The 23,986-nt window shown below is 41.1% G+C and overlaps 1 protein-coding gene across 7 annotated transcripts in view; it reads left to right on the plus strand.

The window, feature by feature from the left end:
• dgkd (diacylglycerol kinase delta) overlaps positions 1 to 23,986 on the plus strand; it is a 151,005-nt gene that overhangs the window by 77,171 nt on the left and 49,848 nt on the right. For all 7 annotated transcript variants that reach the window (XR_015759222.1, XM_087993770.1, XM_043701899.2 and 4 more), the window contains 11 exons: positions 6,546 to 6,650; positions 9,426 to 9,558; positions 11,823 to 11,929; positions 15,707 to 15,832; positions 17,323 to 17,425; positions 18,220 to 18,382; positions 19,609 to 19,717; positions 20,116 to 20,255; positions 21,308 to 21,392; positions 21,912 to 22,006; positions 22,640 to 22,739. Coding sequence is in view for 6 of the 7 variants with exons in the window: in XM_087993770.1 (XP_087849896.1) it covers positions 6,546 to 6,650; positions 9,426 to 9,558; positions 11,823 to 11,929; positions 15,707 to 15,832; positions 17,323 to 17,425; positions 18,220 to 18,382; positions 19,609 to 19,717; positions 20,116 to 20,255; positions 21,308 to 21,392; positions 21,912 to 22,006; positions 22,640 to 22,739 (1,266 nt within the window). In the remaining variant the exon portion in view is untranslated. The remainder of the gene's footprint in view (positions 1 to 6,545; positions 6,651 to 9,425; positions 9,559 to 11,822; positions 11,930 to 15,706; positions 15,833 to 17,322; positions 17,426 to 18,219; positions 18,383 to 19,608; positions 19,718 to 20,115; positions 20,256 to 21,307; positions 21,393 to 21,911; positions 22,007 to 22,639; positions 22,740 to 23,986) is intronic.

Consider the following 23,986-nt stretch of genomic DNA (forward strand, 5'->3'; position numbering starts at 1 on the left):
CAAATGCCTGTGAAAAGTTGTAATCATACTAACCTTCACCACTTCCTCTGGCAGCTCATTCCATACACGTATCATTGTCTGTGTGAAAAAACTGCACCTTAGGTCCCTTTTATATCTTGCCCCTCTTACCTTAAATCTATGCCATCTAGTTTTGGCCTCCCCTACCTCAGGGAAAACACCTTGCCTATTTACCCTATTCATGCCCCTCAAGATTTTATAAACCTCTATAAGGTCATCCCTCAGCCTCTGATGCTCCAGGGAAAACAGCCCCAGCCTGTTCAGCCTCTCCCTGTAGCTCAAAACCTCCAACCCGGGGCACCATCATTGTAAATCTTTTCTGAGTCCTTTCAAGTTTCACAAAGTCTTTGCTTTAGCAGAGTGACCAGAATTGCATAGAATACTCCAAAAGTGGCCTAACCAATGTCCCATTCAGCCACAATATGACCTCCCAACTCCTATACTCAACACACTGACCAATAACGGCAGGCATACCAAACGCCGCCTTCATTATTCTATCTACCTGCAATTCCACTTTCAAGGAACTATGAACTTGCACTCTGGAGTCTCTTTGTTTAGCAAAGCTCCGCAGGAGTTACCATTAACTGTATAAGTGCTGCCCTGATTTGCCTTTGCAAAATGCAGCAAATTTATTTAAATTAAACTCAATCTGCCACTCCTCAGCCCATTGGCCCATTTGATCGAGATCCCATTGTATTTTGAGGTAACCTTCTTTGCTGTGTGCTTCACCTCTAATTTTAGTGTCATCTGCAAACTTACTAACTAGGTTTACATCAAATCATTTATATAAATCACAGAAAGGAATGGACCCAGCACCGATCCTGATTGATCCAAAAGGTTTGACAAAGTGTATCAACTCTCATTTTGTTTTGCAAATCTGAGTAAATAGCACTATAAATAACTGGACAATGTGAACATGCGTTAGTTGAATGAGTGTAGAATCGAGTTTGATGTTGAAATGATTTCCACATTTGAATAACTTAGTACATCCGTGCAAAACAGTTTAGAAAAGACTGACACATAAAGTGCTGTGAAAATGGTGGGGTTTGCAGCACTAAAGAACCACACAGAAATTAACAATTACTGACTTTGGATACAGGAGGAAATAATGTCAAAGAGTTGCTTGACTGCCTTTACCCGGAACATATAGTAGCAGTTTCATTGTCAGATTCAAATGCTTCTCTTTACCAGCAGAGCCGTGTGCATGGAGAAACATGGCTCTTCGAGGCACACTCAGCATTGTTGCAGCAGTAGCCTGCAGCACAATCACAGTTTGGTTGATATGATGCAGACTGTTTTCAAACTTAGAGGATTAAATTGTGAGGGCTAGTTTTATAAACTTGAATTGCAATCCATTTAGTACAAATGGAAGGGGATAGTATTTATGAGGTATTTAAAATTTATTTAAAACCACAACATTGAGTAAAGAGGCAGCATTCTCCTCATTTTGTTTGGGCATTGTCAGTGAAACTATGGCATAATAAGCTGGACAGTGTGACTATTTGTAAATTAAGAGAATGAGAAGTACGCATCTCTGTTGTGCAGAATGACATGTGAGGTGGTAATAAGCAAAGGGTGGTAAACAAATTACTTCAGTATGTGGTTATGAATTGTGTATTTGTGTTTAGGTCCACCATGCATTCTCGTCTGTCCTGCTGCTTTTGACCAGCACAGGTGCGAGCAAATAAAATGCTGCTCGTGTAAATGGAGTTTTGTATTACTGCCCTCACACGCTCAGGAATTGGCTTCAAGAACTAGTTACTTTTACAATAACATTTAAACTAAGACATAATGTCAGGCTTATCAATGCTAAGATTTTCTTTTATTTTTGCTGCAACATTCTGAAAGACGAGTCACATAACATTCACATTATGTGTATCTGGATGGTAGGTAGCTAGTTGAGGAACTCAGTTTTTTGAGCTGTGCTCAGTTCTAACTTCTGACTCAGATTTAGGCCTGGTTAAATGCCAACTTGAGATTTGCGTTTCAAGCTGATCTGATGTCTGAATTTAGGTGACTGAGAAAACCTGCCGCTGTTCGAAGCATTTCATACCACTTTCATTTTCACGTGAGATTCCTGCTTTCTGTCATGTTCTAGATTAGGAACAGGACACTGCAGCATTTACACTGTAACAGTCCAACCGTTAGTATTGTAATTGTTCAGATTTGGGCACCCAGTCATTGTGAGTTTGGGTTTTGCAGCGATAGTCAGGCCACATCGAGCTTTAAAGATTTCTTTGAAAAACATCTGAATGGAAAATGTTAGAGTGGTTTAATTTCTGATGTGGTTTATTATAGGATATGAGCAAAGGAAGGTGCAAAAATAAGGCTGCCAATCACACTTACGTTCATCACCATCATGCTAAATATAACGGTGCTGATATCATCTTTAGGTCAGCGATCAGACTCAGTTCCGATGTGAAGAATGATCCTTTCCACTTGGTTGAGCAGAATAGGTCTTACTCGTGTTTCATGGTATGAGTTATAAGGTGTTACAAACCACCAACCACGTAACAAGAAAAGTAATCAATCTTAAGAAATAATCATTAACTGCGTGGTGAAATGCTATCTTGACTCTGATAACTCAGGGTTTGAAGAACTTCCTCAAACTAATGGGGGTGGGTAAATGACAGGGAACCAGGAGAGTAATTTACACCTATAATAAAAGCAAATTATTGATGATCCTGGAAATCTGAAATAAAAACAAATTGCTGGAAACACTCAGTGACTTCGACAGTTTCCCAGGAGAAAGAAACTGAGTTACCATTTCAGTTCGATAACATATCATTAGAACTGAAGATGTTACGACAAGGTTTAAGCAAGAATGTCCCTGAAGAAGGGCTAATGCCCGAAACGTCGATTCTCCTGTTCCCTAGATGCTGCCTGACCTGCTGCGCTTTTCCAGCAACACATTTCCATCTTTAAGCAAGAATGGCAAGAGAAAAGGACAGAATGAAAGATCTCTGATTGGATGGAATATAGGAGAGATTAAAAATATTGCAGGACAAAAGCAGATGGTAAAGACACCGCTAAGATACAGAGTTGTTCTAAATGGCAGCAGCAGCAGAGCCAATTTTGGTAAATTGCCTGTGAATGAATGTGAGAAATTTTTGAAACTTTAAGTATTGAGTCCAGAAAGCTGTACAGCACCTCATCAAAAGGTGAAGTGCCAGTTCTTAAGATTTTGTTTGCTTCATTACAACAAATTTAAAAATTGAGAAGTCAAAGTGGAATTGGGATGGAAAAATACAATGGTGAGTACCTGGGCACTTATGATGGAAGGAGATGCTCAAAGCTTATGTTTTTATCAACAGTGAATACAGTACAGTACACTAAATTACAAGAGTAAGATGTGCAACACTGTTTTACCGGAACAGTGAGGGGAAAAAATGCTGTGATAGGACAGATGCTGTATTTGTTGTGTTGTATAGGGATGTGCCAAAGGTAGGGGATTGAATCCTGGGGCTGATTGAAGAATGTAACCAGGTGTCCAAGAGGGAATGACCTTAAAGTGTAGGGGAAGGTGTTTAGCACACTGGTGGGTGAATGTGAAGATATGAGTGCTAGAAGGTGAGCACATTGGGAACCCTACTGTAGCTTGGCAAAACTGTGAGAAATGGACAGGAGTGATCATAGACTCTGTCAATCATGGTGGAAGGGAATTTTCAGTTGAGAGAAAAGGAAGGCAAAACAGAGGCAACAATGTCAGAAGAGAATTGAGAAAACTGAAGAAGGCAACAAGAGTTGCTTTAGAAAGTAGGTTATGAGGAAGTAGCCAATGTAGCTGTCAGAGCTAGTGGGCTTTAAGGGATGTTGGTTATCAGACTGTCCCCAGAAATGATGACTGAGAATTAAAGGAAGGAAGAATTTGGAAATGAATCAGCTGAAAGCAAGAAGAGGGCTTAAATATTAAGTGAAGTTTCTGAAATTGTTGATCCAAACTAGACCAGTACGGAAATGAAGTGAGGAAATGGACATGAGTAGGACAGGAACAAAGAATATACCTTGTATCACACAAACAGATTGGCATTGCTAGAGAATCTGTGCCTTTTATTTAAAGGAATGAGTATAGTCAGAGGGGAAGTTTATCAACATGAGGCAGAGGATGTGTGCATGGAGTCTGGTTGAGCCTGTATTCAAAAAAGTGTTAAAAAGCTCTCAGTTCTTTGTGATTTTAGATTGAGTTGTACAGGGGATGGATATCCCTAGTGGGAAGAAGACATCGAGGCCATGAAGCCAGTCATGAAAGTTATTGGAAGAGTTGCAGGTGTAGATCGGAAAGGAACGGGACAAGGTGTTTAATGAGATGATAGTAGGTGACTTCTTTCCAAGCCATACCTAGTGCAGTTCAGTTACTTCTCCCTTAGTATTGCCATGGCCAACAAGCATTGCTAGTACGATGGAAAGAGCCAGCAGGCTCTGCGCGAGGCAAAGCTCCCACAGGCACTGTCAGTGTGATGAAATGAACCAATCAACACTGTACATGTGAGGAGAAGAGCAAAAGATGTTGTCTGTCTAAGGGACAAAGAGAGTAGGCACTGCCAATCTAAGTGATATAGAGTGAAGATAATGTCAATCTAAGCGATAGAGAGAGGGAGACAGTTTCAGGGAGACAGCCAACAAGCACTATCAGTGTCAGAGTGAGAGCCAGTAGGCACTGTCAGTGAGAAGGAGAGAATGTTGGCGAGACAGGCACCAGGCACTGTCAGCGTCAGGGAGAGAGAGTCAACAGGCACTGTCAGCATCAGGGAGAGAGAGTCAACAGGCACTGTCAGCATCAGGGAGAGTGTGTTAACGGGCACTGTCAGTATCAGGGAGAGAGTGTTAACTGGTACTGTCAGCGTCAGGGAGAGAGAGCCAATGGGTACTGTCAGCGTCAGGGAGAGAGAGCCAACGGGTACTGTCAGCGTCAGGGAGAGAGTGTTAACTGGCACTGTCAGCATCAGGGAGAGAGTGTTAACAGGCACTCAGCGTCAGGGAGAGAGAGTCAACATGCACTGTCAGCATCAGGGAGAGAGTGTTAACAGGTACTGTCAGCATCAGGGAGAGAGTGTTAACGGGTACTGTCAGCGTCAGGGAGAGAGTGTTAACGGGTACTGTCCGCGTCAGGGAGAGAGTGTTAACGGGTACTGTCAGCGTCAGGGAGAGAGTGTTAACGGGTACTGTCAGCGTCAGGGAGAGAGAGCCAACGGGTACTTTCAGCGTCAGGGAGAGAGTGTTAACGGGTACTGTCAGCATCAGGGAGAAAGAGCCAACAGGTACTGTCAGCGTCAGAGAGTGAGAGCGCCAACGGGCACTGTCAGAGTCAGGGAGAGAGTGTTAACGGGTACTGTCAGTGTCAGGGAGAGAGAGCCAACGGGCAGTGTCAGCGTCAGAGAGAGAGAGCCAACGGGCACTGTCAGCGTCAGGGAGAGAGAGCCAACGGGTACTGTCATTGTCAGGGAGAGAGAGCCAACATGCACTGTCACTGTCAGGGAGAGAGAGACAACGGGCACTGTCGGCATCAGGGAGAGAGAGTCAACGGGCACTGTCAGTGTCAGGGAGAGAGAGACAACGGGCACTGTCAGTACGCCGGAGATGGTCACACGAAGTTAGCCAAGAAGCACTGTCAATGTCAGAGACATAGCCAACAGGCATTGTCACTATGAGGAGAGGCAGCCGACAGACACTGTTGGTGTGAAAGACAGAGTCAACAGACGTCAGTCTGAACAAGAGAGCCAACAGGCACAGACAGTTTAAGGGATATAGCCCGCATGTGCCATTATTGTGAGACAAGGAACCAACAGGCAGTCTCTTTGGGAATGGAGAGTCAACAGGCCCATATACTTTGTTCATTTCAGGGTTGGATCTATTGGTGATGGAATTCTCTGCCTGTTATTTTGTCTACCAGAAATCCAACTTATTCGTCTGAAAGTGTTGTCAGAATATTTTACAAAAACCATTTCTTTTTAATGTGAAATGTCCCGAGGGAATTTTCAGAGTGATACATTTTTGCAGCTTACTCTTATTATATGTTTTAATTATGTCAAAAATCCTTTGGCAGTGATTCTCTGCCTCCAATCCTGAACATTTTGGCTGATACCTGGGAACAACACCTCACGTGCCAATCTCTAAAGGATCATTTCATCATGAACATACCCAACAATACATATCAAAGGGCACTTCTTCCTTGAGCAGCACCATAACTGACTCCATTTGCATTGTCACTTGACTGTCCACATGCCTTCACACTTCAAGGTTCAGTGGGATTCACTAGTCATCTGGAACAGGTATCCTGCCTAATCTTTACCAGCTGATCCAGTACTATTAAGTTCAATTGCTTAGTCCCTACTGCCTTCCAAACAGAAAACCCTTCTATGAAGATAATCTGCTGATGGCATTTAGAGGCTAGTTGTGAAATGTCAACTGCAATACAAATTTAACTTGAAAATGTTGAATGTTCTTCTAGGTTTGATCTATAGATCTTTACTGATAGTGTCAGTGGAGAAATTGTTTTTACGTAGCCCGGTATATACTTGATTTTGCAGATAATTACCCCTTTTCGAAAGCTGATCTTGTGTGCTGAAAACCGCAAGGAGATGGAAGATTGGATTGCAGCAATGAAAACTATCCAGAACAGGGATCACTTTGAGGTGAGGTGCCTGAAAGGCAGCAATTGCTGCACCTTCAGGAATGTGAATGTGAACTGATGACTGCAAATTACACAATGACATTAAGGACACTTGTGGCAGGTGGGAAATCTGGTGAGATTTTACAGATTCAGTGTGATTGAAGCAATGATCAGGATCTAGGCTTTGAAGCATTTCAGGGTGACAGATTTGTTTATTATTCATTCATGGAATGAGTGTGTCACTGGCTAGGCCATAATTTATTGTCCATCCCTGATTGCCCAGAGGGCAGTTGAGAATCAACCACATTGCTGTGCGTCTACAGTCACATGTAGGCCAGGCCAGGTAAGGACAGCAGATTCCCTTCCCTAAAGAACACTAGTGGAGTAGATGGGTTTTTCCTGAGAAATGACAGTGGTTTTATGGTCATAATTAAACTCTTATTTCCCAATTATTATTGAATTCACATTCTACGGTGGGATTTGATCCTTCGTTCCCCAGAACATTACCTGGGTTTCTGGTTTAACAGTCTTGCGATAATACCACTAGGCCATCACCTACCTTACTGACCAGCTGGCCCTCCTCCATATCTGGAGCTGGAAAGAGAGTTCTGGCAGCAGTTCAATTGTCGGGACCATCTAAATCAAGCTAAATCCAACCATATTCCACATGGTAAAGAAGTACCATATAGATGGCTAAAGAAAATTCAACTGAGTTCCTTCTCAGAATATTAGGTTTTTTTTCTGTTGATGTACAGCTTAGGTTTCCATTTATTGCTACTGTCTTCCACCTAGAACTCTTCTGAATCTTCATTCCATCTGTTCCTCTCAAACAGATCTATGAAAACTCAGACCAGCATTTTCAATACTTTTCTCTTTAATTCTACCCATTGTGTTTCCGCTTAGTAATTCTGCTTTGTAATACTGTCATTATGTACTTTATTAATAGTTTAATCACTCTTCCCTTCCATCTTGATTACCACCATTTTTGTTGCCTTCCAATATCCAATATTGTATAATCTCTTGTGTTTAGATCCCACTGGTGTCCAGGGTACAGCCAGCTCTCTTTTATTCCTCCTAACTCTCACTGTTCTCACTGGACTTGTGCTTCCAGTTCCACTTCTGACATTGGTGTGAAGATAACTCAGTTGACTAGTTTTTCCTTGGCTTTCTTATCTGCTAGTCCCCTAGCTGCTACTGGCATCTAATTCCTCAAACTCCTATTTTAAGACTCCCGCCTGCTTTTCCATGCATTGTTGATTTGTATATAAGTCAGGAATTCTAGCTTTCACTCCATCTTTCTCAGAATTTCTCACCTATTCTGTTAGGTTCTTTATTCCTGCAGATGACACAACATTTAGAGTCATAGAGATGGACAGCACGGAAACAGACCCTTCGGTCCAACCCATCCATGCCGACCAGATATCCCAACCCAATTTAGTCCCACCTCCCAACACCCAGACCATATCCCTCCAAACCCTTCCTATTCATATACCCATCCAAATGCCTGTTAAACGTTGCAATTGTACTAGCCTCCACCACTTCCTCTGGCGGCTTATTCTATACACGTACCACCCTCTGCGTGAAAACGTTGCCCGTTAGATTTCTTTTATATCTTTCCTCTCTCACCCTAAACCTATGCCCTCTAGTTTTGGACTCCCCGACCCCAGGGGAAATACATTGTTTATTTATCCTATCGATGCCCCTCATGATTTTGTAAACCTCTATAAGGTCACCGCACAGCCTCCGACGCTCCAGGAAAAACAGACCCAGCCTGTTCAGCCTCTCCCTGTAGCTCAAATCCTCTAATCCTGACAACTTTGTTGTTAATCTTTTCTGAACCCTTTCAAGTTTCGCAGCATCTTTCTGATCGAAGCAGACCAGAATTGCACGCGATGTTCTAACAGTGGCATTTCAAAACTTCGGAGCACAACTGGGATAAAAGGTCTGTTTATTCCGGTAACAATAGTCACCCATAATCAATTCTTGCTTGAACTAAGAACTATTAATTTTCATGGTAACCACTTCACTGTGCCACGTTAGTGCTCGTGGTTACCACCTTTTGGCTCACTGGCCTAATGTGTGACACAAAACATCATGCCCTGTATGCTCAAGGGAGACTACTTTTACTTCCTGCCTCCTCAGTATAGTTTAAAATTGTTTTATCCTTCAAAGCAGGATAAATCAACATTTTTAAAAAGCTTGCTTATAAAGCATGTATTGTTATTGCTTCCGTGTAATAGTATAGTCAGGGTGGAATTTGGCCTATCTTATAATCCATCACAACACCCTAATTGAGCAAGTGACTGACAGATATACAAAGGGAAGGAGTGTTGTCCTCATTGAGTTACGCAATTTGCACTATGATCATGCACATTGAGCAGTGTATGTTTGTTTAAAACAGTTTGTTTCAGAACTAATATTGGATTTGTTCTCCTTTGTGACCTTATACACAGCATTAGAGTAAAGAACAACATGGTAACTAACTAAGAATATTTGTCTGCTTTCATGCTCACATTACAAATACAGCATCCAACAGGTAAAGCCACAAAGAGTGGAGCCCAACCAGGCGTAGGAATTCTAAAAATCCGATCTGATGTGTTGCAACTTTTCCAAGCACGTTGTTGTATAGATGAGCATATCTTCAATATTTTGCCAGCTGCTCCCATACAATCATGCAATCCTGGAAGCTAGTTGCCATGATTTGGATCCAATAGAGTAACTGGCAAGTAGTATGTATTTTCTGACAGTATATGGTAAGCACTTCTTATGCTTTCTCCTCGTGCTTTTCCCTATGCAGTCAACCCAGTACAGCATGGACCATTTCTCAGGGATGCACAACTGGTATGCCTGCTCACACGCACGGCCAACATACTGCAATGTGTGTCGAGAGGCCCTGTCAGGGGTTACATCTCATGGATTGTCCTGTGAAGGTAAGAATCAAAGCTCTCTCACTTAGCCAGTCATGAAACCTTTACGCTGAGAATTTATCCTTTGTCTTGAATTTATGATTAACAGCTGACCAGGCCCTGTCCTTTCCCTGCCCTGTCTGACTATCACAGATGGTTTAATTATAATTTCCATTATAAACAAAGTATCAGTTTCTGTGGGATAGTATTAATGCATAGCTCACAGGATTGTTCTTCACAAAGAGTGATGCAGAAACTGGATAGTTCTTTCCTCAGAGAGTAGGATGGATTCTTTCTGTTTCTCTGGAATCAGGAGCCTTTCAAAAAAAACTTTAAAAAATGCCTTCATTTTCACATTCTTCCTTTGTTTACTCCTGTTGAGTTTGACTTTTTTTTGTTGAATATTTTGATCTATTTATATTCTTTTTTTTATTGCCAAATCAGACAATGCGTTGGAAGTGTGGTATGATTCATTTTAGTTAAAATCATATATAAATCATACATTAGATTTGAATTAGTGTTTAGCTGTTTAAGTACTGCCCACACTAAGTATAACTTATCGGATTGTGTAATCAACTTTGACAAGTAAACAAGGAATAATTATGAGGAAAACAGAATCAACAGAACTTAAAAATGTCTTTTTAGAGAATATTCAAAGAATATTTTTTGACTTGTGAGGTTCCTTTTGTAAGTTTCCTGAAAATGAGTCTTCCACAATAAGAGATCTTAAGAGTTCATTTCTTTGACAAAGAATCTAAGTGGTCAAACCTCAGTGGTGTAATTCTGTGTCTGTAAAAGATACAGTTAAGAATGTTTCTGTTTCTGTAAAGGATTTTGATCGTTTGGGAGCCATGATAAATGACGCTTTCACTTTATAAGGAATCCTAATTGCTATACAGTATAACTTCCCTATAAGTCCCCTATTAAAGAGAGCGTAGGTCCCAGTGACACAAAGTCTGAAAACTGAGGGGCTCCCAATCACCTCTGGAGTTTCTGATAGCCTTCACTCCAATGACAACCACTCATTCAATAATGCTCGGAAGGGTGTACACTATCTACCAAGAAAGGTGATCGATAAGCTGGCAGTTATGGGATCCAAACAAAAACATAAATTGTAAGAAAAACTCAGCAGGTCTGTCAGCATCTGTGAACACAAAGCAGAATTAACACTTCAGGTCCAATGACCCTTCTTCAAAATTGATTGTAGCTATGAAAAGGTTGCTGCAGATGGGGTGGAGGGATGGAGAAGGAGTTAATGATAGATGGAGATGGAGCCCAGAGAGAGAGAGAGAAAATAGTGACTAGGTAGACAAAAGAATAGGTAGAGGTCAGTCTGGGAGAATCAGTAGCTGCGAATTGGGACCATTAGTGGCTGACAATAGGTTGTTTGCGGTAGCAGCCTAAGTAATGACAAGGCCTAGTGTGTGGCGGTTTGAGTAAGGACATGAGAGAAGGTGCTCTTGCTCTAAAATTCTTGAACTCAATATTGAGTCCTAAAGACTGCAACATCCCCAAACAAAAAAATGGGGTGCTGTTCTTCAAGCTTGCACTGAACTTTTCTGGAACAATGGAGTAAGCTTGAGACAGCAATGTTGCCCAAGGAATGTGGTAGTGTGTTGCAGTGGATGGCAGCAGAAAATTCAGTCATTTTGCAGACAGGCCGTAGATGTTTTGCAAAGTAATTCCCCAGTCTGTACTTCATTTCCCCAGTGTAGAGAAGACCACATTGTGAGCAGCAAATACAGTAGACTAGATTGAGTGAAGTGCAGGTAAATTACTGCTTCACCTGGAAGGTGTGTTTGGTGCTTTGGATAGTGAGGAGGGAGAAAGTATACGAGCAGAGTTGCATGTTCTATGATTGCATGGGTATATGGAGGTGTGGGGATGCTTTGGGAGTGGAGGAGGAATGGACCAAGGTATCCCAAAAGGGACAGTTCCTGCAGAAGGCTGACAAGGGAATGGAGGGGAATATATGTCTGGTGATAGCATTCTGCTAAAAGATGATGGAAATGATGGCTAATAATCCTGTAGATGTGGATGTTTCTGGTGTTCTAAATGAGACCAGGGGTGGACAAGGACGGTTCAGGCCTTTTGACCAGGAAGAAACGGAGCGTCCTGACAACATCCTCATGAGGGAGAGACATGTAAGAGGGTCCACCTTGGGAGTCCCCATCAAAGCTGAGCACCAGATTGTCTGACCATCCTACCCCACTGCCTCTCAAATGAAATATTTTTGTATACAATAGCTACTGAAAACTCTTGTGTATCTTCTCCTTTCTGATTCACAGTGTGCAAGTTCAAAGCTCACAAGCGCTGTGCTGTGAGAGCAACCAACAACTGCAAGTGGACAACATTGGCCTCAATTGCTAAAGATATAATTGAAGATGAAGATGGGGTAAGCTGTACGTGGAGAGACAAGCGAATGTTGGAAAATTGAAAGCAGCGGAAGTGCTGGTTACAGCCTGTTAACCAGGCACTGCTTTTAAAGTGAAATTTATTACAACTTGTATGTTGGTGCATGAGTTACCCTTAGTTTGTGGCTGGAGTTGGAGCTAGTGAGAGTTGAATTCAGAACACTCTAAAATCATTCCATCAGGAACATCTATCACTGCAAAATAAGTAATTATCACGAGAATATGACTCTTGGCAATGAATATTAACCTAGGAGAAGATGGCACTGAGAAGTTATCATTTACCAGTCAGATGTGGCACTGAGCACCTAGTGGTCTCCACTGGTTTGGCACTGGAGGGGTATAATATGACATGGGGCAGTGAATGCGTATTAGAGGAAACATGGCACTGGACAGTGAATGATAAATAAAAGAAATATGGCACTGGGCAATAAGTAGATCCCAGGGATATGTAGCACTTGGTAAAGAGTAAATGCCAGAGGGAATATAGCACCGGGCAGTGAGTAGACATCGCAGAGAATATAGCACTGGGCATTAAGTACATAACAGAGGGAGTATAACACTGAGCATTGAGTATTTACTAGGTGGAATATAGAACTGGGCTGTGAGTGATTGCAACAAGAAATATAGCATTGGGTAATGACCAGGATGAATATAGTACTGAGCATTGAGTAGATGTCAGGAAGATTAGAGAACTGACCAGCAAGTGATTGCCAGTGGGACTGGTTATTTACCATAAAATTTTACCATAAAAGCATTTCAAATTGACATTTTTAGATTTAAAAGATTTGCACAAATAAATGGAAGGGATCGTATTGCCGAACCTGAGCACCTTTTGAAAATCCTCTTTGTATTTTAAATAACGTAGCTCCCCTTATTGGTAGATTGTGGTAAAGCAGCAGTTTTTAATTTCAATTTATTGGCGTCTGATTTCAAAGAAAGAACCAGCACTTGTCATAATTTCAGGACAACTCAAGGCACTTAACAGCTAAAGAAAGAGGTTTGAAGTGGAGTCACTTTTATAGAAGAGAAAAAACATGGCTAATTTATGAGTCGCAATATCCGCAAGCAAAAATGCAATTAAAATTTTTAACTATTTAAGAGATTGAGAAATAAATATGAACAAGAAATAGATAGGAATATGATTCACTTCTGTGAATAGTGTTTTTGTACTTTGTTATGTTCACCTGAACAGAGAGGTACTCCCTGTTCAGCTTGGTATTTAAAGGTTGGTATGTCTATCAGTTTCAGAATTCCCTCAGTATTATCACCAAAATATTATCCTCAAATCCAAGAAAGTAGCTTTGTACGAACAAGTCTGATTCAGAAGTGATAATGATATCAGGAACATGGGAAAGTAAGAAATGGGGGCTGAAGTAGACCACTTGCCCCCTTGACCCTGCTTCCTCGATCATCTAGAATGTGACTAATCTTATAACTCAGCACCATTTTTCTGTATTATCCCTGAATTCCTTGATGTCTTTAATATCTAGAAACTTATCAATCACTGTCTTGAATAAATTCAACAACTGAGCCTCGTGGTCTTCTGGAGTAGAGAATGCTAAAGATTTACTACAATTCTCAAGTGAAGAAATTCTTCCTCATTTCAGTCCTAAATGACTTACTCATTCTGAGGCTGTGTCTCTTGATTCTCGATCCCTCCCCATTCCATTCCTCAGCCAAGGAATCATCCTTCCTGCAACTACCCTGTGAAGTTCGGAACCAATTTATATGCTTCAATGAGAGCACGATTCATCCTTCTAAACTCTAGACAATGTATCAAGTTTTCTCAATCTCCTTGTAGGACAATCCCACTAATCCAGGGATCAGTCTGGCAAACCTTTATTGTTTTCCTTCTATGGTAAGGATATCAAATTTGCACACAATTCTTCAAGTGCAGTCTCATCACAAAGCTCTGTACAACTGCAGCAAGACCTCCTTACTCTTATACTCAAGTCCTTTATTATTGGTACCCGTTGATTGTATTGGTCACCCAATTAATATGTATGTTCCAACGTTCCATCTGCCATCCTAATTGCTTGCTGCACCTGCATATTAGCTTTCAGTAACCTAGAAACAAAAGGACCCAAGTCGCTTTGGGCATCAACGCTTAAAAATGTGTTGCTGGAAAAGCTCAGCAGGTCAGGCAGCATCAAAGGAACAGGAGAATCGATGTTTCGGGTATCAGCGCGTCTTCTCCTAGTCCGCTTTGGGCATCAACCCTTTGCAATTTCTCACTGTTTTAAGAAATACTCTGTATTTCTGTTTTTCCTAACAAAATGGATAATGTTACATTTGTCCACATATTCCAATTTATTGGTGGTTAAGATAATATTCTCGAGTTTATCAGCCTCAAGGTTCTGCTTTTAAATTCAGCCCTTAGCAGCTGCTATTCACTAAAGAGAACCTCTTTTGTTTTTCCAGTCCTGCCTATGTCATTGGTACCTATGTGAACCAGGGCTGACAATTATTTGGACTGATGTTTTCCTGCAAGTACTGAGTTACTACTGAAAACCTACATTATGTTTAAAATAATATCTTCCAGCTCCCTTTGTTTGCAGATATAGTGTGCCAATATTGACAACTGTAGAAGCGCAGCAGGTCAGGCAGCATCCAAGGAACAGGAGAATCGACGTTTTGGGCATAAGCCCTTCTTCAGGAAGGGCTTCAGGAAGCCCTTCCTGAAGAAGGGCTTATGCCCGAAACGTCGATTCTCCTGTTCCTTGGATGCTGCCTGACCTGCTGCGCTTTTCCAGCAACACATTTTCAGCTCTGATCTCCAGCATCTGCAGTCCTCACTTTCTCCTTGACAACTGTAGAATGTCACTTGTTTCATCCATTGCTATAGCAGTGACTTACTAATGTACAGTTCACCTTGCACAGCTTTTCATAATGTCCTTTTTACTGTATTAGGATATCAGTTATGAAGCCTCGAGACAGATAAATCAGTGCTGCAATTTGTGATGTCCACTTACACTGGGTTTATGCTGTCCCCTTATCATCCCATTTCTCTCCCCTCAGTCGAAGCAAAACACTGAGACACAGTAGTTTTACCTCCTTTTCTATTCTGGGCCTTGGAGGGAGAGAGAACAATCATCCCTGTGCACAGAGACATGAATTCACGGTCTTCTCTGGGACAGCAGTTTCTCAATGAACCTTTATAGTCATTTTACAGGGAGGAGCATCCAGATAAGGCAACATACGTATCAATTGGGTGACCAATACAATCAACAGGTACCAATAATAAAGATTAAGCCATTTGCTGTTACACAATGAATAACTGGTTTCACATAATAAATACTTTCCACCTTGTTAAACTGACCTCACATACCCAATGCTACCTCATCTTATTAAATGGCTCTACATTATGACTGCTTTTCAACCTTGTAACCCATTACCCTTGCCTGCATCACCCCATTGTTAACTGTAAGTTCTTATCTGATCTGAGTCATGCTCAGCTGAACCCCTTGTTTCACAAAATTCAGAACCTAACTCTTCCCTGCCTACGCTCAGCTGAATCTGCTTATACCCTATTCACATTCTCACCCTTACAATAGGGCCTATGCTGGTATCTTTACTTGGGTTTGTGCAGGTCGTTTTGCTGTAATTGGTGCCCCTTTTGATGGAATCTCTCATTCGTCTTTGTGTCAGTTTCACTGGTTGACTTTGATTTACGCTAATTCTTCCCTAATGCACATCATCTCATTATCAGTACTGATGACTGTATTATACTGTGCTTCTCTTCTCCTTTTCTTATTCAGGTCTCAATGCCACATCAGTGGTTGGAAGGCAACCTGCCTGTCAGTGCAAAATGTACTGTCTGTGACAAAACATGCGGCAGTGTTCTGAGACTGCAGGATTGGCGCTGCCTGTGGTGCAAGGCGATGGTAAGTCATGGCGGTTCAAAGCATTTTGACTGTTTAGTTAATCAAGACATGGTCCTCACATCATATCAATAAATGTTTTTTTTTGTTGACTTGTCAGCCTGCAGGGCATAAACCAGTACCTTAAGCCTGACAAATGGGTGTGATTTTAAATCAGGGAAAAATTTCAGCTGCTGACTGTTCAACTTTACAGCAATCAGTTTGCAAGCTTTTTGCATAAGTTTTTTGCAAAATTAATGATCTTGTGATCCTGTAATGTTAGCTGATTGTTAAAATATCCACTGTGATTTTTGACTTCATTACTCAGTACCTCTCTTATTCCCCTTTCTCCCTCTCCTACCTGACTACCTGTATCCTTATCTTTCATTTTCCTTATTTCCCTTCATCGCAACACTCCTGTACCCCACCCTTCCCTTACCAAACAATGCTATTATATCTCCTCCTCTTCACATCTCTGCCAATACATTCTCTCTACTCACTGCTGAATCTTCTCACTGACATCCATCCCTGCCCACGACTTTCTGTTTATTTGCTTCTTATCCACACTTGTTTCCTATTTGTCCTTTTTGCTGCATTAGGATATCAGTTCTGAGGAAGAGTCACCGGGCCCGAAACGTTAACTTTGATTTCTCTCCACTGATGCTGCCTGACCTGCTAACCTTTTTTCAGTAGCTTCTGTTTTTAGTTCTGATTTACAGCATCCGCAATCCTTTCAGTTTTTCTTGTTTCACATTTCCCTCATTGCTTCCCTCAATTCCGCTTCCACAACTTCAAACTCTCTCCCATTACTGCCTTCCTCTCCCTTCCTATCTCTATCCCATTCCTCATCTCAGTGTCCTGTCAATCCACAATTGTTGTAGACATTTCCAGCAATACCAGTCATCCCATGGAGTTCTTTCCATGGAATGAGCTGCAGACCAGTGCTATGAACAGTCTTTATCTGACTGCATATTTTAGTGGGCCAGATCCCTGCACAGAGTCCACTCCTATAGAGAAGGAACAGTGCCAAGTCACAGCAGGAGACTAGATCATAGTTTGAATAGACTAAAACTCTTTGTGCCCTTTAAGGAAAACATTGATATGATTATTAGGCGTTGAAGTACTGAAATTACATATGCTGGTTAAGAGGTTTTACCATTTGCCACAATTTAACCAGGCAGTTGTGTTTGAAGTTACAGCAATTGTTAGCTGGATGAAACCAAGTTCATGTTTTGCTTGTGTAGGCATACCAAGTAACTGAGTTCAATCAATGCCATACAAAATTTGGAATTTTATGCAAGGAAATTGTATGCATCCATTAGAAAAGTCACATCATCACTCGTGCAACCAAATATATGAGAGTCTGTCAATCTGTTGTAAACTTGAACAGATAAATCTTAATTCGTATTTTCTCCCTCACTGCTAATCACATCTTCTGCTCTTCTCTTGATCAATTTTGACCTCCAGTTTGGATCACTTCATGCTAATTTGTATGTCATAATTATTTCCTCCAGGTGCACACAGCCTGTAAAGACATGCTTCCCATTAAATGTCCTCTGGGACAGTGTAAGGTTTCTGTTATTCCTCCGACTGCACTCAACAGCATTGACTCTGATGGTGAGTTCAGTGCCTTTGTTTCACCTGTTCTAAGAGCAATTTGCCTGCATTTATCACAAACTCTTTTGAACCGAGGGGAACAAGGACATTAGAATTAACTCAAGGTTAGGAGTGGGTGAGATATTTGTCCCAAGTCTAATAATGAGTGATTTGTATGTGATCTGAGGAGCAGAGAGAATGGCACAAACAGACCAAGAGAAGATGTCACAGGGAGATTTTTAGAGTGTGTGTGAAGGACTGTTGACAGTGACAGTGAGAGGGTATCAGTGGATGTCAGCCTGTGATAAAATGTCAGTGACTGTGAATGGGTGGAAGATAATTTGTGAATGAATGAGTGTTAGAAAGTACCCATGCCAGTTTGGGTGCAGCTGTGGGTTGATGTCTGGGAGTTTGAACAACTATGAGTAGTTTTGAAGAGACAACAATTGTGAGTGAGTTAATGAAGATATGATGGAGTGGCTGACTGTATATGGGTCCACAACTTTGTTGAAACGTGCTATAATCACCCATGGTAACTTCAGCCTGACAGCAGCCCAGCTATATGCTGTGAATGAGTAAGACACAGGGCTCTGCTATGATACCAGTTGCGTACTCAGTCCTAGTGCTGCCCTCTAATCCGTGGTAAGATCCGAAATGACATATCCAATAAAAGTCACAATGACCCAAACTTATAAATCAGCATTGTTAGAGGTACAGCGCTCAGGGTTGACAGGTACTGTCAACTACTGAACTCACTGCTTTTTCTCAATGACTGACTAATTAAAATGTTTAATCTCATTCCTGCTGTTCTTCAGGGTTTTGGAAAGCAACGTGCCCACCATCATGTACCAGTCCACTTCTTGTGTTTGTGAACTCTAAAAGTGGCGATAACCAGGGGGTGAAGTTCTTGAGGAGATTCAAGCAGTTGCTGAACCCGGCTCAGGTGTTTGACTTGATGAACGGAGGCCCACATCTTGGGTAGGAGGTGCTTCACATTTCCTTCAAGCGCGCACACTTTGCAGTTCAGAGTTATCAGATTATAGGTTTTATTAAGACAAAATCAAAACTGCTCTTGTGGAGTTGGCAAGTAATTGCGGGTGTAGCAATCGCCTCAGTCACAAAGTTAGGAAAAGACTTGAGAGTTCCCACTCCAAGTGACTAGCTAGTGGCCATTGCTGGAAAGTTTTCAAGAATAGTTAGCAACAACATGGGCCTAGCTATGATTCATTCCACATGCTTAAGACCTTGCTGGCCCTCACCATCCAATCCTGTGAATAATGTACAACCACATTGAGCATCCAGAGGTGCTTGTACAAACCAACTAGAAGGATTTTAAATTGTGGGAGTTCTAGTTGAGTGGGTCACCATAGTTGTCATTGTGAATGATAGAGTTCTAGTTTTGGAATTTATGCAAATGTTTGGTTTGAAGTTTGATCATGGGAGTTATCATTTGAGGTCTAATTTTAGGCATTATCGTTTGAGGTCTCATTACAGATTTATAATGTATAATTGCAGAAATTATATTTTCTACATGAATTATAATTGTTAATGGCACAGAATATTGTGCTTGGAGAAATAAACAAATGTGAATAGGTAAACTACATGTGTGAGCAGAGATCTGTTTCTTCCAATGATTTTAGGAGTAATTTTGTGACTTCTTCAAAGAGGGCGTGGTATTTGACATTTATCTGGTTAAATTATGCAGGGCAAGTAAATGACATAAAATTAGGTAAACCCTTGAAAACCGTGATCACAGTATATTTTGCTTCAAGTTGATAGCAGAAATACTTGAGTAGAACATCAAATAATAGTGAGAAATAAAAGACTTCTTAAATTCAAGAATTAGCAACACTACAAACTTAGATATTTAAACAGAAGATGAGCTGAGGGCTGTTAAGGGTAATGATTGAGCAGGAGATTGAAATTGTAAGAAGTGGCATCTGGAAAACCGATGGGACAAATGGTTTTGTTTTGATTCTAGTACTCTGAGACTTAGCTGTTTTGGGTGGAAAGGCAAACATGTAAGTGTGGAAATAATTGTATGACAAAGAAGTGGAATTATAGTAATATTCATATTCAGTTGAGATGTGAAGTCAAACAGCTTTGGGAATGTTATTTAGGGTTTGTTCCATTTGTTGTGTTTGTTTTCAAGCAGCACAGACCAAACAACAGTGTCATTGTACACACTGTCTTTTTGTTTACAGTTTGCGGTTATTCCAAAAGTTTGACACATTTCGAATCCTAGTATGTGGTGGAGATGGCAGCGTTGGATGGGTGCTGTCTGAAATCGATAGTCTCAATCTTCACAAACAGGTATAGTGTGGAATCTTGTGTAGACAAGACAAATATTTTCTCTTTTTGATTTGAGCCAGAGACACAATAACAACAAATAATGGTTGGTGTTCACAATTCTCCAGCAAAGTAATCCAGAGAAAAATTACAAATCAGTCCGAGTCAAGTTTGATATTTGGGCCCATCATTCTATTCCTTGCAGAGCCAGTCTGCTCATTCTTTCATTGTTTTAATTAGTCCAGCTCCATTTTATTTTTGACTACTGTGAACATCAGATCCATCATTTCACTTCCTGTGTTTGAGAATGCTATAGTATGAGAGATTGAGATTATGGGTTTGGTATAGAGCCCAGCAGGTGAGGGTGGGGTGTTCTAGGAAATTGGTGATTCTTGTTTTTAGTAACTGCCAAACTTTCTCAGTGCCAGATGGGAGTTTTACCTTTGGGTACAGGAAATGATCTGGCACGTGTGCTTGGATGGGGATCAGCCTGTGATGATGACACTCAGCTTCCTCAGATCCTGGAGAAACTGGAAAGAGCAAGTACAAAAATGCTGGACAGGTGAGAACATTGTTAACAAATTTGCTCATTTTCTTATATTAGTTAAGTCAGTGCGAGGAGAAGCCTGTTTCACTGCATTCTGTTGATTTAACTTTAATGCACAATTGTGCAATACCATGTTTTTCCTTTGACACTTAGGTATACAAAGTGTTCACTATCTTTGTTTCTGAGAGGGGCAAAGTAGTCAGGGTTTCTGCTCCTGATTGCAGTTCTGCTGGATAGTGTGTATAGGATGCTGAGTGAGGACGGAATTGAGCATAACTGTGATGTTTTCTCACTGTCAAGTAACCTGCTGACTCTCTATAGGCTCACACATTTGTTGATGCTTGCGGAAGTTTTATCCGAGGATAGGTAAATGCTGACAAGGAGGTGAGGCGATAAGATATTCAGCACCAAGCTTATAGACATGTGTGATAGAAGCAGTATTGTTCAGTAACTGAGAAAAGATGCAAGAAAGTTTACTGCACAGTAACAAGCATCGTAACAAACTGTGGATGTGGCTAAGACAACAGCAAGCATTGTGGATCCTTGGGACACACCGTCAAGCACCTTGAGTTCATAATCTTGGACCAATCGGCTCAGGGAATAGGGGAGAACACAATGGTGCAGCAATCTGGAAGCAGCAAAGGGCCAGGTAATGGCCATTTCTCTTGCATAGATGAGAGGCTATTTACTGAGTGCTTCGCAGATTAATTTCCATTGTTGGAAAAGGTTGAAGGTTACCTTCCTATAAGCTTGGTAAGGCTGCATTGTAGTAGGGATAGAATAATGCTGTGTTGTAAGGGATGGGTGAATAATCGTGCATAGTGGGAATCAAAGCAGTGTACTACTGGGTGAATGATAGTGCATGATATGGGGGATGGTAATGAAGCATGATGTGGATGGAAAAGGAATAGTGCATGGTGCAGGGAAAAGAAGAATAGTGCATGATATAAGGAATTAGTGTAACAATACATAATTGGGAGAAACATAATGGCCTGGAATCATGTGCAGTGGCTGAGAAAATGGATAACCCACAGGTAGTAGTTTAATCATAATGTTGATTTTTATAGATGGGGTATAATGGTTTACGAAACAAAAGTGCCACGACATTCCTCATCTTCACTGGGGATAGAGGATTTCAGTGATGATTTGGAGGTAAGGAGTCTGCACAATATGGGTACAACGATCGGTGCATCAAAAATAGTTGTCAAGTAATACAAGCTTACGGCATAGCCGTGACGTTCAGTAGTAATGTAATCAACTCTCATTGTTCATCAATCATTTAATGAAATGCTAGGGGTGAGGATGCAAATGTATTTCTGTATTCCGTTTTTGATACAAGCAAATTCTTCACTACTCCTCAGCCCCAACCTTTGTCTTTGTTAGACTGTAGAGCTTATGTTCCATTTTTCTCAGAGATAATAATGCTTTGAAGAATATTTTATATGTCATTAGATGAAGGGAGTTCTCTGAAAATCTGTGAAGGTTAAGGGAAGATTTGATAGATGATTAAAGTTATAAAAGATACATATCAGGATTATCACGTGAAGAGCTGGGTGGCTTACGTTATTTCTAACTTCTATTCTTTGTTCCAGAGTAGCTTTTTCACTTTGTGCACAGTTATATGGGCTGGGCTGTGAGAGTGGCTAATGTAACTTGTGTTCAATTTGCCAGGTACAGCAGATTTCATTCTATGAGGATTCAGTTGCTGCACATCTCTCAAAAATCCTGACATCAGATCAGCATTCAGTGGTAATATCATCAGCCAAGTGAGTATTGTACAACAAAATGTATCTGGACTAAGTCAAATCGTCACAAGTCTGAGTGGTTTCAGCCGTTCCTTCCTGCTTTTCTCCATATTTCATGTATTTGTAGCTCCTTTCCCTCCAATCTGCCACTTAAAAAATAAACCAAGTGTGCAATTTGTGTTTTTTTTAATCCACAGTTAGAGCAGCAGGCATTCTGTGTACTGAATTAACAACTGCAGAAATCTGTAGATGGACAGTGCCCAGTTATTTTGTTATCAGGACCAACCAAATTTCTCGATCGATGCAGACAAAGTCAGATGAAATGCAATAAAAGCAAAACAAAAAGCTCAGATTCATCACTGACAATACAAAATTTGATTTTGAACAAGTCTGATGAATGTTTTAACTTGGAGCAGTTCGAAGTGTGGCATCTGGTTGTCTCATGCAACCCTCCATTGCTCTAATTCAGTGATGGCCACATGATTAGTATTGATCACTCACACATCAAGAGACAGAAAAGGCAGCTAGGTCAAAGTAAATTTTACATGATGAAAACCAGCAGAGCTATTGAGAGGATGGCTACATTTGGTACAAGCCAGTCTGAATAATATCAGGTGCTGTTATTTGCATTGTTCACCTGCTTTCCCGTTGCAGAGTCCTTTGTGAAACAGTGAAAGATTTTGTTGCCCGGGTCGGGAAGGCTTATGAAAGAACAGCAGAGAACTGGGAAGAATCAGAGACTATGGCGAGAAAGGTATGCAGGGAAAGCTTTACCATCAACCACTTTTTCCCTTCAGTTTTCTCTGCTAGTGACACTGACTCAAAGTTCCACAGGCACTGGCATCCGTACTGTTAGATCACCTAAGTAGCTGAGATCAGACAATATGTGTCTGGTGCTAATTACCTGGGCGGCTTATTCTTTTTCTAGACTTAGTGGTCTGCATTTGGCCGTATTCAGTGTCACTTGGTACCAGTATTCGCTTTAAAATTTTGTTTTCAAATGTAATCAGTTTGTCCACTGGATAGTATTTCAAGTACAATAAGACTTTGTTTCAAGTCAGCTGCAGCAAACATGCAGCAAAGCAAGAGTATTATTTACTGCTCCGACTGATTTTTCCACTAATCAAAACTCCCCAAAGCCGTCTACCATCTACAAGCACAAATGAGGAGTGTGATGGAATACTCTCCACTTGATGATGCAACTTCAACCCAGCAGTCAAGAACCTCGACACCATCCAGACCAAAGCGACCCACTTGCTTGGCATCACGTCCACAAACATTCAGTCCCTCCTCCACCAAGCTCAGTACCAGTACTGTGTACTATCTACAAGATGCTGCAGAAATTCATCAAGACATCATCCAAGCTCACAATTGCTTCCATCTGGAAGGATAAGGGCAGCAGATACATTGGAACACTGCCACCTCCAAGATCCTCTCCAAGCCACTCGCCATCCTAACATTGCCGTTACTTCAGTGTGAGTGGTTCAAAATCCTGGATCTCCCTCCCAAATGACATTGTTGGTCTTTCTACAATACTTAGACTGCAGCAGTTCAAGAAGACAACTCACCATCACCTTCTCAACAGCAGCTAGGCACAGGCAATAAATGCTGGTCCAGCCAGTGATGCCCATGAACTATGAACTAATTCTAAAATCAATATCTCTTTATATTTGACTGGTTTCTAACTTCCTGTTTGACCCCTGCACACACGCGCATGCACACACATACATGCACACATATACCCCACTTGCTTTCACTTGTTTAGCTCATTTTCAACCTGTTTCATTGGCTAGCCTAAAGTTCGACCTTGCAGTCTTACCATGAGACACAATATAGAAACCTTTACTGAAATCTAAATGTATCACATCCATTGTATTTCCACTACCAACAAGTTCTGTCATTTTGCAAAGAACCCCTATAAATTTGTTAACTAAGATGGCTTATTATTTTGTACAGATTTTCTCTTACTGTACCATACCTCAATAATTCACTCTCCCCTCT

Source organism: Chiloscyllium plagiosum, unplaced genomic scaffold (genome assembly GCF_037043375.1).
Source record: "Chiloscyllium plagiosum isolate Xiang-an unplaced genomic scaffold, Cpla_swu_hap1 HiC_scaffold_13, whole genome shotgun sequence".
Lineage (NCBI taxonomy): Eukaryota > Metazoa > Chordata > Chondrichthyes > Orectolobiformes > Hemiscylliidae > Chiloscyllium > Chiloscyllium plagiosum.